The sequence below is a fragment of the Rhinolophus ferrumequinum genome, chromosome 16 (genome assembly GCF_004115265.2).
Source record: "Rhinolophus ferrumequinum isolate MPI-CBG mRhiFer1 chromosome 16, mRhiFer1_v1.p, whole genome shotgun sequence".
NCBI classification, from domain to species: Eukaryota; Metazoa; Chordata; class Mammalia; order Chiroptera; family Rhinolophidae; genus Rhinolophus; species Rhinolophus ferrumequinum.
Window position 1 is genome coordinate 24,208,144 of NC_046299.1, and position 18,115 is coordinate 24,226,258.

At 47.1% G+C, this 18,115-nt stretch overlaps 1 protein-coding gene across 1 annotated transcript; it reads right to left on the reverse strand.

The window, feature by feature from the left end:
• Positions 1 to 1,768: 1,768 nt before the first annotated feature.
• Positions 1,769 to 17,623, reverse strand: SCD (stearoyl-CoA desaturase). The gene is made up of 6 exons (XM_033129988.1): positions 17,193 to 17,623; positions 16,408 to 16,690; positions 12,461 to 12,591; positions 10,549 to 10,754; positions 8,846 to 9,078; positions 1,769 to 5,842 (listed from the first exon to the last, which is right to left on the reverse strand). The coding sequence occupies exons 1-6, from the start codon at positions 17,217 to 17,219 to the stop codon at positions 5,643 to 5,645; spliced, it is 1,080 nt and encodes a 359-aa protein (XP_032985879.1). The 5' UTR covers positions 17,220 to 17,623; the 3' UTR covers positions 1,769 to 5,642.
• Between the last annotated feature and the right edge of the window lie 492 nt (positions 17,624 to 18,115).

An 18,115-nucleotide genomic window follows, 5' to 3' on the forward strand; every position in this document is an offset into this window, starting at 1 on the left:
ATTTCTGTGCTATTCCCCATTATTTTCTTAAATTACTTGTTATTCTTTGTCCTATCGTTAAATCTTGATTATTAAGTAGAGCCTTAACCTCTTTATATTTTCTCATACAAAACATGTCAAAAAGAAGAGGTTATTACTTTGCCCCCTAAGTTCTCTTATTTTTACAACTCACCCTTACAGGTAAACTCATACTTATTTCCTTTTCCTCTTGTGGGGACAGAGCCAGGAGTGCAGTTTCCAGGCTCTCGGCCTCACGTGGAAAGGTGCTGGCTCAGGTAGTAAATGGCCATCGACTGTGATTAGATGGCCATCAGCTGTGGCTAGTTGGCCGTCAGCTGTAACCAGTGAGCCACTGGCCACTAATATAACTGCTGTGGCTACGCTAGCAGCAAATGGGGGCTAGCAAGAAGATGGTGGCTGGCAAGCGCGGACTACAGTTAGCACAGCGGAGTGCGGGTTGCGGATTGCAGTTAGGATGGCAGGTTGCGGACAGCGTGGCTCCTGCTTCCTGTGTCTCCAACCCAGCCGCCAGCGAGAGTATAGTGGTATGACTCCCCTATCGATAGCTCCATGGATGTTCCTTTTTGGCCTCACCATGTCCTGCCTTCTTATGTGGGGAGTGGGACCAGAGACCCCACATGACTCCCTGCATGACACCTCTCAATCTTGATTTCAACTGAACAAATTCTAAGAACTCTTCCTTCTTGGAACGTTTACAGATAAGAATAAACCACAGCACCAGGATGAAATAACCAACATAAAATACAGATTGCCTGGAAGAAGCATATAAGTATGTTTAATCAGAGGGAGGACAGCCAGGTATAAAACAGGAGGAAATGAAAAGAAAGTAGCAGAGCTTAGTGGGGATACATTGTTTAACTTGGATGACAGTTCATGGAAAACAAAGCAGAGACTTGAAAGAAACAATGCAGTTATAGAACTGGAAAAAAAAAAAAGTCCTGCCTGAACATTTACTACCATCAACTTAAGTTATTAAGGTCTGGCAAGGCCTTGATGAATATAGACTTGATTTTGGATGCCCAGAATTACTCTGAGAGTATCTTGCTTCTTGTCCAAGGTAAGGGCAACCTTACTTTAGAAAGTGAAGGGAGCTGGTTCTAGGAAACTTTTAGAAGCCTAAGTATCGTCAAGATGGCTCCTGTTGGAAGATGGAGCTTCTTCAAACTGTAAAAAAGCCTGCCTTCTCTTTTCCACACGAGGATTCCCAGATAAAGTAGTAAAAGCTAAAGCCTTTTCCACCTTATGATCATGAAGTCCTTTCTGTTCCAGGAATTTATAAACCTTCCCTTGGATTGTTTTTTTTCTTTCTTCCTGCTGTTGTTAATTAGTATTTCTAGGAAGCCACTACATTTCAGAGGAATGGCCCAGACTGCCTCACCTAGGACACAAGGTAAAAAATAGCCTTCCCAGACAGCGTTCTTCCTGCTACTAACTTCCTCTTGGGTCCATGTGACCATGTGGCACACAAGAGATCTGGCATTTCCCCAGACCAAGGTATCAGCTGATATTAATATGTTTGGTTTAATGGCAGCAGACTCCTGGTTTCCTGCTGCCAAGGCTGAGTTTAACCTAAAGTTACCCTTAGGAAGGACAGGACAGGTTACTGGGGTATGAGTAAGCCATTGTAGCGTTTGCTTCTGTTTTACTCTTAAAGGTACAGGAACAGGACCTAACTGGTGTGGTGAACTGTAAAGATAAGTTCCCGGAGACTCTAATCACAGCCAAACAACTCCCAGACACAGTGCCATCATATTCACTTCACTTTTATTATGAACAAACACAATCTCAGATCAGTACAACTAGCTTCAGAATTGTTAATAGAAATTATTCCAAAATTATTCATAGGTCACAAATAACTATTATCCCACATAAAAAAGGAAAAATCCCATCCAATCAAGGAACAGGTATCCTGTGTGTGTTTCCATGGCAATGAGTTTATGCATTCTCAAATTTTGTCTGGTTAGTTATTCACCACTTATCCAATGGATTTATTCAATCCCTCAGAGAGAACCATATAGATTAAACGATAGCATCTAGGAGAGGTGTTCATGGTGGGTACTGCTACTATAAAAATATTCGGGACTCAAGAGAATTCCTCTGCTGAAGGATCCCAAAATGCTTTATCAAAAGCATTAGTCACGCCTCAAAACTGCCCTTTGAGGTAGGTCAGTATTATTATTCCCATTTTAACAGAAGGAAAACTGAGGCACATTATACTTAAGTGACTTGCCCAGGGTCACATTAACAGGTCAGTGGCACAGTGGTAAGAGAAGCCTTGGCCTTAACCACCCGCGTAACGTTGACGTCTTGCCTTCTTTAACTTTTCTTGCTGACCCATTTGAGCTACACATACAGAGAATACACTCAGGATACTAGCAAACCAAGGAGAAAAAGTTTCCACTTTAAATGTTACAACCATCTTTTAATCTAAAAAAAAAAAAAAATTACAAATCAAATACATTCAAATTACTTCCACCCTCCATCAAATATGGGCACTTAATAATAAACACAGCCCTAAGAAGTTTCCAAAATGAAGTCCAGAAGGGAATCCTGCAAATAACTGTCCTGATAATTCTCCAGCCAGGCCCCCTTTTCCACCAGCCACTTCTGCAGGCTTTCAGGTACAAAGGAACTCCACAGAGTGAGGAGGGAGTGAGAGCAGGCTCATTTGCAACACTGATTAGAAAAGATGTAAGGCACCCAAATAAGTTGTCAGCACACCCCCAAAGCACAGACTGGTTAGAAAGTCAGACTCGATCAGATCTGAGTCTCTGGATCATTAATGCACCCTTTGAATTCAGCTTTAGAATGTTGAAAAGTGTTCCTTATTCAGCAGACACCCCCCCACCACCACCACCACCACATACACATCTTCATATACACTGGGGCTCTCAGCCTGAAGCCCCAGCCTTGTGTAGAGTCACGGTGTGGATCAGATCCATGGAAAATGATTAGAATAGAAAGATAAAGTTGTTTTTGATCATACATTATAAAGCAGGCATCTGATGACCTGTGAAATTAAAACTATCCAACCGACATTTCCAAGGGACAGGTCAGCAGATCCAAACTCCAGTGATCTTCCGTTAGATTCTTTTCTACTGAGAGGAATGGCTCAAAAGGCAAAGATGCCTTTCGTGCAGGCTTACCCCTGTAGCCTCTATCTATGCAGTTAATACAGGAAGGAAAGCCCTCTGCCCTTCCACCATTGGGCTCAACAGTGGACGGAGCATTTGGTATTGTACATTTCTAATCTTGATGGAGCAAAGCCAGGCTTCTTCATTGACTGAGGTACAGGGACAGGAGTGGTCCCAGGTTCTCAGAACACAGATGTTGTTTTTTCCCCCGTTCTGTACTAGTGTCTACCCTAGGCTGTGTTGTGGGGAATGCTGGTTAGTTTGCTGGACAGAGACGCTGTTCAGCAAAGTTCATGGCATCTCAGCCAAAGCTTTGCAGTGTACCCTGACTCCAGGGAACAAACCAGGTCTCCTTTCGAGTGAGGCACTTTGGAACTTGCCTTTGCTTCTTGTGCTTCCCAGCGAAGACTAGGCTCCCTCCTACTTCTACCAGCCCTGTACTGTCAGCTGGGAGCACGGAATAAAGCTGGGCAGGGTGACTGAGCAAGCAGGGGGAGTCTAGCATGCTCTCTGGTTCTGACCCAGACAGAGGAGCCTGAAAACAAACTCTCTTTTGCTCCTGGCTGGCTCACTGGCATGATGCAAGTATTTGGCTTGGCTGTGCCTCATGAGAGAGAGTGCCTGAGCCAGGGATGTTTCTAGTAGGGTTTGCCAGCCTTGTCTTGAGTCATCAGCGTGGCAGGGGAGCACAGGGGTGTAGGTGGAGGGACTCTGGAGGCCAAGTGAAAAGTGGCAGCTAGCTCGACTTTTATAAAGAGAAACAGTGGTTCAGTGACCCTGAGCATTCTGTCTGCAGGAGAGGGAGCTGCCTGGACAGCAATAGCCATCACTGCTTCTGAATACACACAAAGGAGGCTGCCTGTCCAGAGAAAAAAGAAAACATCAGGGAAGAGATATGACCAGGGAGAGAATGGACAGAGGGTAGAGCCAGGATTCGATAATCAGGGTAGTTAAGCAAACCCCTACCTGCTCTCAGGCAGAGCTATACTTTAGGCGAGATGTTAACAGAGAAGGAATGAGAGAGAGTCCGACACTTTGGGGAGCAGCCTCTAGTTTTTACTCGTTCCCGGGAGAAACGGGACTTAGTGAATGAACCCAACATCTAACTTGTTTGAATAACCAGCTTCATATTAGGACACCCAATAACTTACTCAGTAATCTTCTGAATCCAAATCCCCAAGCAATGTGTTCTTGACGTCCCTCTTCTGTAGTTCTCTCTTAGGAAGAGATACAGACCCTGTTCCTCAGCCTCTCCATCTCTTGTCCAGCAGTGAGGGGAAAGAAGACAACCCACCTAACTCCCCCTTTTCTTCAAGCATCCCTCTTTCAGAGAGAAATACTCTAAGTGAATTAATATTCCAAGCAAAGTTTATCTGTATATATATTTTTATGTTTGACCCAACTCTACCTCCGAAAACCCTTTCTTTTTTTGGAACGCTCACCACTATACCACCAATGCCTTCCTTTTTTTGGATGTCTGGAAATACTGTAGCCACCTTATTACTACGAAGGGAGGTGATGGTCAGATGGCAGAGCAGAAAGACGAAAGAATTTTGACAATTCTGTGAGCTGCTGGATTCACTGATTTTGGCAAAAACCAACCTCAAGACTTCTGGTTATATGAAATAAGAAATCTCCTTTTTATTAAAGAAAACAAAAATCCTTCTCCAGCAAAGACCACTTTTACTACAAACTAAATGTTTCTTCTTTATCTCCAGCCTAAACTCTGTTGGGACACTGAGATTTGCTTTTGTGTTCTAGTCTTGCCAAGCTCCACGGCCATTCCCTACTCAGAGGTAAGAGAGAAAGAAAACATGCTGTGTTGGGGGGCTTGATGTTGTCCCTAAGCAGGCAGCTGTGTGTCCGATCACAGCAGGAGCTTCTTCTCACTTTTTTTCCCACCTCACCCCATCCTTACTTATCATATCATGCATGCTCTCTCCTCTGACAATTTACCTGCTTTAGAAGCTTTGTGCCATAGGAAGTTGTTTTTCCATTCTATCTAGCAAAAACCTGGACTGAAGATAATTAACAGAGGACTTCCCAGAAGATTTTATCATCTCTATAGCTTGACCCACCTACTCAGGCCAGCTCAAGGAAAGTTATCTGGGGCAAAACCCATTAGTTTTGGATGATAGAAAAGGTTGTCTAGGCTTCAGAAGCTGGACACCCACCAATGACTCACCAGCTTTTTGCCTGGGAGGCAATGAAGAGGAAGAGACAGGAAGGTGATAGCAACAAAGCAAAGAAAAGGACAATGGGTTTAGAAGACAGAGAAGAGAAGAGAAAAAATAAGCGTATCGGCTTAGCATCATGAAGGCAGAGTTGTTGGCTTTCAATACTTTTGCATTTTAAAAGAATACTGTACTGGAATAGGTTAACGTCACCATCTTTAGCATCCTGATAGCATTATTCAGTAGTTAATAAACAGAACAAAAAACCTCTGCCTGGCTGGCTTTTGGAAAAAGAACCCAAGGGACCCAAAATTCAGCCACTCTTGTAGCTTCCGTCTCCAGTTCTTTTAGCCCTGGCCAAGATGGCCTCCTTGGATACTTTCTTCCGGTCGTAAGCCAGACCCAGAGCAGCCATGCAATCGATGAAGAATGTGGTTAAGTTGATGTGCCAGCGGTACTCACTGGTGGAGTAGTCATAGGGAAAGGAGTGGTGGTAATTGTGGAAGCCCTCACCTGGAACACAAACAAGGAGAAAAATTATGGAACTCTACTGTGGATTTCTGTCTTTCTGATTTTGGCACACTGGTGACCTAGCAGAGTACCGCAAACCTAGTAGAAACTTGCTGTTGTCGAATGAATGAATGAAACCAGTCTCTTCTACTCTGAACCAAATAGCCCTCCTCAGCGGAAACAAATCAGGAGACCCTGGTTACCCATGGCTGTCTGGGAGCCTTTGTAGGAGGACTGGCAGTTTCTCTCAGAAGACAAGTTCATTAGAGGGAAACTGTTATCGCTGGAAATGGATTTTAGATTGGAAAATTCCAGAGTTTCACTAAATATTGGTCTGAGATCCTCAAAGCTCTGTGTGTATGTGCAAGTGTTAGAGAGGGGAGAGGAGAGAGTCGAGAATGAAGAACTTTTGCTGTGTTTCTTACAAAGGTGAGCAAAGGAGTATACCTGCACTGGTACTACCTCCAAGGGTGTAAGGGACCAACAGAACTGGACAGCAACAGCCAAGTTAGGAGAAAGGAGGCCCAGCCCGGGGGCTTGAGTTTCCTCAGCCACTACTGCTTCAGTAGACTGCTCTGACTTCAAATTCTTTGAGTTTTGACACTAATGCGGTGGTGATGCTGACAATACAGAAGCTCTGAGGGAGTCAGAAGCAAAATGCTTAGATATTCCCTCCGACCTCTGAGATTCTGTAGTGAGCAGTTAGAGGAAAAACAAAGACATTCTGGATTCATGGTAATTTCCGTAATGGGTAAAACTTGGGACACTCAGAGAGTTCTCTAACCCTTGGCAGGACACTTCTTTCTGAACTGCATTCAACAATAACAATACTGACCCTTATGAAGCCAGGGTAAAGCCGGGTAAAGAATAGCTAATCCAAGAACATGTTGAGCCCTTTGAAGATAAAAGAACCCCAGTAGAGGAGTAATGATATTAACGAGCAAATGAAGGAAGTCCTGCAACGCCTCACACCATCTACAGCATCTCAAAGTGCGTCTTCTCCGTGACACCCCCAGTCGTCCACAGTGTGAACTGAGTAGGAGGATGGAATGATCCCAAGGCTAAAAGGTACTGACAGAGGAGTCCGAGTTTCTTTTCCTTTTTTCAGAGAATTGTTATAAAAATTTATTTGAGCCACACAGAGGATACGCCTGGAAGCAAGATCTCAATAGATTGAAATAAATGCTTCTGAGGATTCTTAGGCCGTGTATAAAGTACGAACCAGGCCTATACTTACCAGATTTAAAACTGAATCAGATACACACGTGGGGGGGAGGGGAGGGTCAATGGGTAGAAGAAAGACAAAACTTTGCAACTGGGGCAGCTTGATACAGCCCAAGAAAGGCTCAAGGGAGGTCAGCTTTGGCAGAGAGATGCGCATGTGACTGTGGGGGAGGTAATTCAAGAAGAAGAGATTAGAAAGGCCGGAAAGGGAGCTAGGGGAGAAGGGGGGGGAGGCGGGAGGGGGGGGAGGTGGTAAGGGAGTGGAGCAACAGGTATGGAGAAATAAATGATCACTGAGGCAAAGTAAAATATTGGGAGCCACTTTGAACTGATGGTTAGAAAGAGACTAGAATTGGGGAAGCTCACTATAGATCCATGTGCAGTACAGGACAAATCTCATTCCAGAAACTTCCATTTCTATGAAAATCTCACATAGACGGCCTAGGTGATCTATTTCAACATGGTTCAGAGTAAGAACATGCACAATGATAAAAGGTGCCTGAAAGGAGAGGGGAGATGCATGAAAGTTAAAAAGAGATAGGAAAAAACATGCCTGTAGTGCAGATTGTATAAAGATGGTCAGCATTGAGAATATCAAGGAAGATTTTAAAGGGAAAGAAGTGACTATTAGGCCCTAGTCTGCACAAACATGTGGAACAGCAAGGTTGCGTAGATATACTCGATGATCAATAGCACTCAGCACTGGTGAGGAAGAGGCGGCCATGGGTTTGCTTATGGAAAGCTAATTCCTAAGGAAAGGTTTGCTTAAGCTAATTGCTTAAGCCTCAGTCAAGGCCTATATTTAGTTGAAAAGAGTGACAGAAAAAAAAATGGAGACAGATGGTAGAACCCTGTTGTCCTAGACTCTGGCTTTTGGGACTGAAATTATAGAGACAAATAAATTCATGACTAGCTACTGTGTTTCCCTGAAAATAAGACCTAGCTGGACAATCAGCTCTAATGCGTCTGTTGGAGCAAAAATTAATATAAGATCCGGTATTATATTATATTAAGGCTCGATCTTATATTAATATTTGCTCCAAAAGATGCGTTAGAGCTGATTGTGCAGCTAGGTCTTATTTTCGGGGAAACACGGTGGCATTAGATCCGCAAGTAAGAACTTGTGATCAAACTAACTGCTTTATTGGGAGTTCCCTAAGCCATATTGGAGGGAGGAGGTGTTCTTAGCACAGAAGAAAGCAGAAGAGAGGAAAAACAAAGAACAGGAGACAAGAATGGTAGGTGGTGGGAGAGGGCTGCCAACAGTTGCTTTGATGTCTTTTCTATTGGCATCACCAAGCACTAAGGCATGGTATACACTTCAAGTATGGCCTATCTGAATACAGCAAGGAGATAAAAGACAAGTTTATTGAATTAAATTATAAGTATTTATTCTCCATTTTATAGAGCATATTTTAATATAAACCACTAGGCTTCCTAGTCACTGACACTATTGTTCTATTTATGCTTTCCCTGCAAGACTGCAGTCCAGCCCAGAGGTGACCGGAAAAAAAGAAAACCAAAAAGGGCTCATTATACATAGCATTTGGGGATCATTTGGGAACCTGGCATCAAAAGCATTGTTATTTTTCACCCTTTCCTTTCAATATAAGATTTATTGCCTGACTCGGAAGTTTTCTGATATAGTGCCCCTTAGTTTTAGAGTAGCAAAACAGATAGACAGAGGTCCTAAGACAGGTTCATCTGGTTTTTCTGGCTCCTGGCCTGATACCCTACCCAGGAGACCACTAGATGTGGTCTTGCGGTGGACTGCTGACTTACCGATAGCTCCCAGTGAAACCAGGACATTCTCTCGGGGGTTAATGGTCTTGTCATAAGGGCGATGTCCGTAGAGGTGGGCAGCGCTGTTCACCAGCCAGGTGGCATTGAGCACCATGGCGTAACGTAAGAAAGTGGCAACGTACAAGCTGTGTTGAAAAGTTTCACCCCAGAAATACCAGGGCACAAATGTGGGCAGGATGAAGCACATGAGCAGGACAGCAGGCTTGTAATACCTACATGGAGAGATCACATGCCAAGTCAGCAGGGAGGACTCTCTCAGACCTACCTGATCTCCATTATCCCTGGGCTGTCTCCTTCCTTCTGCATTGTGAGTACAATGTGGCAGAAAACAGAGCAAGAGGGAAGGGGGGATGGGGAGTGGGAGGGAATCTTGTGAGAATGCAGTGTTATTATCTCACTCTTTCGATGAGGTGATGAGGGGTTAAATGACTTTTCTAGGATTGCACCACTAGGAACCAGTGGAGCAAGGATTGGAATGCCGGTGTCCTGACCAACTCCATTGCTCTTTCTTTACTATAGCATAATACCATGCGGGTAAAACAGGCGAGGTCCACATTACAAACAAATACACTCAGCTGTGCTCAGGCTTGTTTTCCCATTCTGCCTTTGGGCTCTTTCTCTTTCCCGTCAGTGTTCTTTACAGAGATTACGTTTAGTGTCTTGCCTCCATTTCCTGCCAGCCATCCTCTAATCCTTCCTCTTCTTTTCCCTCAGAGAAGCACCCTCAGTGTCCTCAATGCCTGGTCCCTCTGGAGACCTGTCGCATTCGTCATTCTCTTCAGGGTAGACTAAGCCGTTGACTTGATTTCCTACGTCTCCTCAGCAGTCAAGCCTTATGCTCTTTTATCATTGGTATTTCCTGCATCCAACTCCTTTCCATTCCTGCCATTGCTTCTCTAGCATGGATCCCCACTACTTCCTAACTTGTGGCCCTGCTTCTCACCTCTTTGGAATAATGGTTTCTTTCACCTGTTATGACAGTGACCTTTCGAAAGCACACCTCCGACCATCCCACATTCCTGCTCAGGAAACTTTAAATGGTTTCCTAGTGTCTATCAAATGAAGTCCTAAGTCTGCTTTTGAGACTCTACAAGAATGGCACCAGTCTCCCTCTCTAGTCTTAATCCTACCACACCCTATATACTTCAAGCAGAAGGACTCTGTTGCTGCAGCATACTTCACGCTTTAGTTCATTCCGTTCTGTTTGCACTGTCCCGCCCCCACCCCACGCCTGTGAAAATCTCTATCCATCAGTGGATTCCAAAGCTACTTTCTTCATATACCCTTCCCTGATGTTCCCTACTATGAAATCTTCCTCCCCTTTGTGCCTCTTATTGGTTCAGAAAATATTCTGAGATGTATCATAGTTACTCAGACACGTGGCTTACCCTTTCACTCCCCAACAGGCTACAAACTCCTTGAAGGTAAGGACAATGACACACTCATCTTTGTAACAGTGACTTCCTAGGTCAATAAACATTTGTTGAATTTAATTGGTTTAATTAAGATAGCTCAGAAGGAACAATAGTCTATGGCTGTGGACCTGTGGGCTGTTAAACATTAGGGCTTTAAATGATATTTGGAACATACCCAGTAAATTTCTCAGCTGATGTTTGTAAGTCCTAGGAGAAAAAAGGGGTTCCCCAAACACCAGGTACCCAGCTCCATCCCACTTCACTCACCTCCTCTGGAACATCACCAGCTTCTCGGCTTTTAGGTCAGACAAGTCTAGCAAAGCACCCTTCTCTTTGACAGCTGGGTGTTTGCGCACAAGCAGCCAACCCACGTGAGAGAAGAAGAAGCCTCGCCGGGCATTGTGGGGATCCGCATCTGTTTCTGAAAACTTATGGTGGACACGGTGATCTCGGGACCATTCGTACACATCATTCTGGAGGGACAGAGAAGAGGCATATAGGCCTGAAGGGAGACACCTTCTTAGGGGAATCCCAATGGATAAACATCTGCAAGAGCTCCTGGCTCCCAGCCCAACCTCACGAAATACCCAGGAGCCGAAGCTCCAAAGGAGGGTCATGGAATTGCCTCCTCTTTTCCTCCAACTTGCCAATGAAGCTGACGTGGAAAAGCAACTTAAAATCCCAGGACCACATGAATAGGACTGGCCGCTTGAGGAAGGTTATATGGAGGGCAGAATGGAGGTAAATCACACAGAGCTCGGACGGCATCATTAGGAGAGAACATTGCAATTTTTCAAGCAAGAAATGTTGGAAAAGGTCTTCACGGGGTGCCTAGTTCCTGGGCAGGGAGAACATGAGGCAGGCAGCCTTGCATCCTGGAGTCCCGGTCAGTCGATAAAGCCACAGGGAGCTCCATTCTGATGCCTTGGCAAGAGACAGCTCACACAACTTAACAAGGCCAGGCACATAAATCTTACCGTGTTTCCCCGAAAACAAGACCTAGCCGGACCACTAGCTCTAATGCATCTTTTGGAGCAAAATTTAATGTAAGACCCGGTCTCATTTTACTATAATGTAAGACCAGGTCTTTCATATAATATGATATGATATAATACCAGGTTTTATGTTATATTAATTATTGCTCCAAAAGACGTTAGAGCTGATTGTCTGGCTAGGTCTTATTTTTGGGGAAACACGGTAGCTTAGCTACATTCCCCAGTGACCTCTGGGCTCCTCTGGGACTCTTCCCATCCCTTAAAGAATGTGCCAATATCTCTTCCTTCCCTTTGCCCCAATATCAGGAGCCCTCAAGTGCTATGGTACAGATGGTTATACAAGTGTGGTAAGTACCTGGGATATTGCCATGAAGAAAGGGACAAATTTGGTTTCCTCTTTTGTCCCCCTTTTGCTCCAATCTAAGCCCCACACCACATGCTACCCTTTGCCCATTTCTACCTTTCAATAGCTATGAGTTCCCTTTCCCCAATTTCCTTCATTCCGTCTCTGCTATAAATTTTCTGCCTCAACAAACCTCAATATTTGACTTAGCCAGCCTGGCAATCCAAGATAGGACCATAATGTTGGTCTCCCTAACCTCTCAGTGACACAGTTTTCTCATCTGTAGAATGGGGACATTAATAGTATCTACCTCCTAAGATTGTTGTGAGGATTTAATGAAATAATCTATGTCAAGTGCTTAGAATAGTGCCAGGCACATAGCACTATAAAAGTGCTCTCATGACCTGAAAACAGCCAGAGTTCATGAGTCTGTGAAACATCGACCTCAATCCCATCACGGTGGAGTCCTAAGATATTCACCTAAAAGGGTGAGTCTATTGTCCACTGTCTGCCCAGGAAACCAGCATCAGTTCCTGGCTTATGCATTGTGGCGCTTGAGGATGAAGGACCCCAACAGCCAGACTGCGTGACAACAGAGCGACCTTAGGATAAAATATAATCCTAGACACAAGGAGTATTTCCTATCTCCCTTTTCCAGCGACTCAGAAGCATGCTCCTGCCTTATGGACGGAAGGACTGGGCCTGAACTTGACGTGACCTCAAGGAGAGAGGAAAGTGAAATGGTTGTCCAGGTGTTGCTCCTCTTCAGGTGCTGCTCTCCGTCCCATCCCCAGACCATCAACAGAGTGGAGAAAAGAGCGGAGCAGAGCCGGCTTCTTACCTGGAATGCCATTGTGTTGGCAACAATCAGGAAGAACCGCAGAGGCAGCCGCGCTTTGTAAGTTCGGTGACTCCACAGGCGATGAGCTCCGGCTGTTATGCCCAGGGCACTGACCACATAGTAGAAAAACGCTGCCAGGAGGAAAGAGTGGGGAGGGGGGGGTCACTAATCATAGAAAACATGGTGTTCTCTGTACGTCTGAATCCGTGTCTTCGGAGACTTCGGGTGAAGCTCTGCTTTGCCCTAAACTTTGGGACAACGTGGTCTTTTAGGTCTCCTCGATTTTACCGCCTGACAAATGCATCACCTCCCATCCTCCCGACCTAGGAATTGGAATAAGCTGAGGAGTCCCAGGAACTTCAGAAAGGCAGGACAGAGAAGAGAGCTCTCGCTACCCAACCATTTGTGATTCTGTCATGAGGGACATTATCCCAGGGCCCGTCTCCTTTGATCTTCAGGTAGCTTCCCCAAGGTATCAAGGACCACGGACTACTCCTGCAGAGCTTAGGACCAAGGGCGGTCTTAGAATATTTAACAGCCAGAATATGGTCTGGGCTCTCACCAATTCGAGGGACTCTGGGTTCTAAGGGATACTCGCGGAGCTCAGCACTATGGCTATTTACCAACTGGTACAAAAGCATATCAGTGTTTTAATAGGCAGTGTGGCCACACTGTACATACCATATCTGCACAGTATCTTAAGCTTAGCCAAGAATTTTATATTCTCTGATTCACTGGATACCTTGAATGGACTTTAATATCCTCCTTTGCAGTTGAAGAAAAAGATGCTCAGAGAGGTTGTGTTTATCTGTGGTCACAAGGCTAGTACGAAATGGAGCCACAATTTGAAACTAGTTTTTCTGTCAACAAGCAGTTCATATTCCAACTAGATTGTTCACCTCCCCAAGATACAAACACAGTGCCTGTGTCTCTCCTTTGCCATGTCCCTCTGTCAGCCCATTCTCTCTCTGGCAAGGCTAATTCTAGATACTAGTGGGAGATGCTCGAAGCTGTCAGTGGAGCACCCCAACACTGTCCTCTCTCACCTTCCTGGAGGCCTGCCAGCTCAGGAGGTATCAGCTATAATCTCTAACTGGGAAGTGGGTTGCTGGGTGTTCCCATCAGCCTCTGTTCAGTAGCTCTAGGAGGCCGGGGCTGAGGCCCTGGTGGACTGGTAAAGCAGTGACTATGGACAATGTTTCATTCCTAGGGAAACAGCTAGAAACAATGGATCCTCAGTGGCCACAGAATTTAGTTGCAGTTGGAGACACCACACATTGTAACGAATTGTCCTGTGTTCTCCAGCCATAGATAGCAGTTTCCTAAACAGCCCCGGTCCTCTCCCCTACCCTATCTTCCTCCACCTGTCCTATTTCTCCTTCAGGATCCGGAGGACAGCCATTGAGCCAGAGTCTATCCCAGTGAAAGTTCTGTCTCTGATTTTCTCTGTGCTGAGATTAAGGCCTCAGGTAATTTGCTGGCCTCAAGCTATGTGGTGATTATCTTCCCAGATGCAGTATCTGCCTATATCTACACCTGGAAAAATGACAGTGGAGCCACAGCCCATGAATCACCAAGGAGGAAGGAAAATGGCTTTGGACATGAAAGCAGTAGCACTCAGCTCGGAACCAAGGGAACTACTGGGGTTGTTTCATGCCATAGGTGACCCTGGAAAGTTGACTCAGCAAGCACGTACGATCCTAGTATTAGGTACTCTAATGCCTTTTCTATCGACATCAGATAGAAGGCCTTCTGTCAGGTGGAGACTCATTGTCTACTAAAGTCCAAATTGATGGTTAAGTAAAATCTCATAGCTTTGGCCCTAACAAAGAGATAAGTTTTGCCCCTTGGCCCTCAGTGTTGCCAGAGATATCCCTTCAGCAGCCCCTCAGGGCCCTTCTGAGAGGCTCTCCAAATTGCTCAGTCAGAAGAAATGCTGTAATCCCAACCAGTTGCTAATTTAACACTGTCCTTAGGGATAAAAGAGAAGGTGAGGCCAAGCTCCTAAACTCTGAAAGTGGGACCTCTGACCTCACCTCCCCTTTCTTGTTCTTTAAGACTGAGGAATTCTGATATCCCCATATCAAGATGGTCATTCCATCAGCTAAGCCACCCACCATAGGGCCTGGGGACAGGACTGAAAAAGGTCACCGTCCAGTCTCTGTGTGCCACATTTCTAAGTCCAAAGGCACAGCACACACCCATGGGCAGGGCAAAAAAGGCAGCAGGCACAGCCTTGGTTTGGGATAGCATTCTGCCACCTGCAGCAGCAGCCGAGGTTGGGGAGCAAGCAGAAGCAGTCTCGCCAAACTCTGGACTTAACCAGGCCTGCAGGGAGTGCTGAGGCTGGAAGGGGCTTACAGGCAACAAAACTACTTGTGACGAGTCCTCTACTGGGGTGGAGGGGTGAAGAGAGAAGGCCAGGCTCCCTGGGGAATCCTTACCAAGGCTCTCAATTCCTCAAGCTGCAACTAAAGTTCGGCTGGGTTCTCCGAGGGGCTAGAGAACAAATGGCTCCCTCCCGTCACAAACAGAAGAGCCCTTCCTGATCTGCAGATGAATCGATTCCCTGCACCTAGCGGGCCCCAGCAATGACACACATGTAAGCTACGGAGCACTGCCTTCCTAGTAATTCCAAAAGTACTCTTGTCCCAGTTTGTACCTGAAAAGATCGAGAACTCAAGAAAGGGGATCTACCCAGTTGCAATTGCACATCTGTGGCACTGAGAGGATTTCCCAAGACAAAGCTCCAGGGACCAGATCCCACCAGGAGGTCCTGGGAGAATCAGTTAAAACTTGGCCTACCAGCCCTTCTACATAAATACCTTCCGAGTGCAGCTGCCAACAAACACCCCACACCTGACACTGCCCTGGAAACCCTAACGTTGTTTCCCGGAGAGAGAGTTCTGGCTCGCCACCCTCAGATAATGGCAGAGTGGGGCCCCTGGGCCTTTGGAGCTCCCTGCTCTCCCTAACTCAGGCTTAGGGTGGCAGAGGTGAAAATGCCTGCAAAGCACATGTGTGTATCCAGGGGGCAGGGCCCTGCTATCAGCCCAAACCCATGGATCCCTGAAAAAGCTGAGCCAAGGGCAGGTCAGGGACAGAATTGGGAACTGGCTCCCTCATTACAGCAGCCTCAAGCTGGGGCTGCTTAGGGCTCTCTTTTCTGGCCTGGTCTGGCTGTCCTGGAAAAGAGAGACTGCACGGCATCAGGAGAGAAGGGCTGGAGCAAGTTAGATGGGGAATGGGACATGAAACAGTTCAACATTATTTCATCCTAAGGACATTTCACTGAGTGGTGTGTACAGTTCCCTGGGGACCTACATGGAGTCACAGCACCACATCTGTTTAACGCAGGTCATACAGGAGCCTTCATCTTTCTCTCTAACAGAAGCCTGGTCAGGCCAAGGGGTCAGGGCAAAATAATTTTGTGGATAACCACCTCTCTGTTCCTCCCTCTTATAACTCTCTCCCTGAGCAATTTCTCTTGCTATCTCACGACTATTTTTCAGCATATGACCCCTGGAAACCACCAGTCTCGTTCCATGTTCCCATGCCTCCCAGGTAGGGGCCTTGATTCTTTTGTGGCTGGCAGGGCTGGGACAAGCAGCCAAGCAAATGGCTTAGCAAATGGCTTAAAACAGAAAAGCTCTTTCAGGGAGAGCTGACTCTGGCGCAGGTCAATTCACTTCAAAGCCTGCAGCACGTGGTCTCAGGGCTCCCTCCCCAATATGAATATGAAAGGACCCTCAGCAAGGACAGCCCTGCTTCCCGAGCCCCCTAGGCTCTTTTCCCAGCCCACTCAGCCTCTCAGGTGACCAAAGAGAAGTGGTTGGGAAAACCTGGGCCAGGAGACGCTGGTGCCTCTGTCCCATGGAAGCTCCTACTTTATTAAAGAGTGGAGAGAACTTGGGGTACTGGGTCCCGAGGACAAGAAAAACTCTTACCCCAGAGCCAGGTGTAGACCTGGGAGGTGGGGACCAAGGCGATCCCATACAGGGCTCCCAAGTGTAGCAGAAACATCAGGATGATATTCCTCCAAACATACTCAGTCTTGGGCTTTGGGCCTTCCTTATCTTTGTAGGTTGGGTCATAGATGTCATCTTTTATTTCAGGGCGGATCTCTTCGTCCAAGTGTAGGGCTGTCTTTTCTAACTTGCCTTCTCCATTCGGCAGGATCCTGGAGGGAGGTGCTGTGATGGTGGTGGTGGTGGTGTAGGAGCTAGACATCTGGAAGGGAGAGGAAGCTGAGAGTCAGGAGAGAGGACTACACGTGGAGGTCGGGGCCACTTCACTCTCTCATCAAGCTGCGAGAAGGATGGAGTATTGGCGCAGACCCTGCCCCAATTCCCAGGTTAACTGAAGGTGGGGTCTACCCGGAATGGAAGAAAAGGAAGTAACTGTGCAGATAGACTGCGGAGGGCGTGAAACCTCAAGATGAAGGGGCAATAGTTAGGAGTAAAACACACCCCGAAGAACACACAAAGGAAACCCGCAGGCATATATACATAAAGGTAGCAGCACGACCCGATTTTTCTTTAAAGCTTAAGAAACAAAAGTTAGGGAACCAAGTCCCCAAATTACAATTCCCATTCCCCACAAATGAAGGCAGTACAACTCTCAAAAGATGGTTATGTCCTCCGCGGAGACCTCAACTCCTCCACGGAGTCACCCAGAAACCCGGCCAGCGCCGGCGAACCCGCGGTCTGGGGGCCATTGCTGGGAAGCTCACCTCCTCTTGCAGCAAGTGGGCTGGCATCTGGGTTCTCTGGTGCCGGAATCACTTTCCCAGGGCTGAGTCTGTGGAGCGGAGTTCGGGACAGCTCGAACAGCGGGGAGACTTCGGTAGCGGAGCCCGCCTTTGCGCGGCGATGAGCAGGGCTGCGCTGGGAACCCTTCTAGCGCGGTGCGCACTGGATGGGTGTCCCGAACCGACTAGCTGTGCGTGGATCTCCAGGCTGGGTATTTAAAGGCTAGAGCTGGCAGTGGGTGACCGTGTCCCGTATTTCCTCAGACCCTTTTATTCGCTGCCAACAGGGGCAAAGTGCGCAGAGTTGGCTTCGCTGTGCGGAGGGGGGAGGAGACAGAGCCGAGGCGTGCTAAGGGCTGGCCACGCAAAAACTGGGTGCTGCAGACACACCGCTGCCCAGCCGCCACAGCTCCTGCCCCTGGGGAAATGCTAATGGGCTTCTGTAGACTCTGGCGCGTCATTGGCCGAAGGGAATTTGGTGCCACCTCGTCCTGCGGTTTCCATTGGCTCCGCGCAATCTGCTGTTCCCTCTGCCGCGAGCTCCTCGCTCCCCCTCCCACCCCTTTCTCCTCGGCTTCTCTGCCACCGGCCTCGGGGCCTGGGTTCGGCACCCCGCGGCCTCGGAGGCGTTCGGGAGCTTTCTCTCTGGAATACCGAGAGGTCCCAGTTCGGGAATGGGGAGTGGGTACCAGCCCAGGACTGGCCCCCGGGCACTTCGCGAATGGATGGGCATTGGGGAAGTTTCACAGGAAACAGTAGAGAAGACACGGGGGTAACCAGTACACACAACTCCATCCCGCCTTCCGATTCCTAGAGACGCGTGGGAGGGGAGACGTGGCTTTAAACCTGGGGTCGGGATCACAGGGGGCCTGGTGAAGCCGGCGGCGCTGGGGGCTCGGTCCACT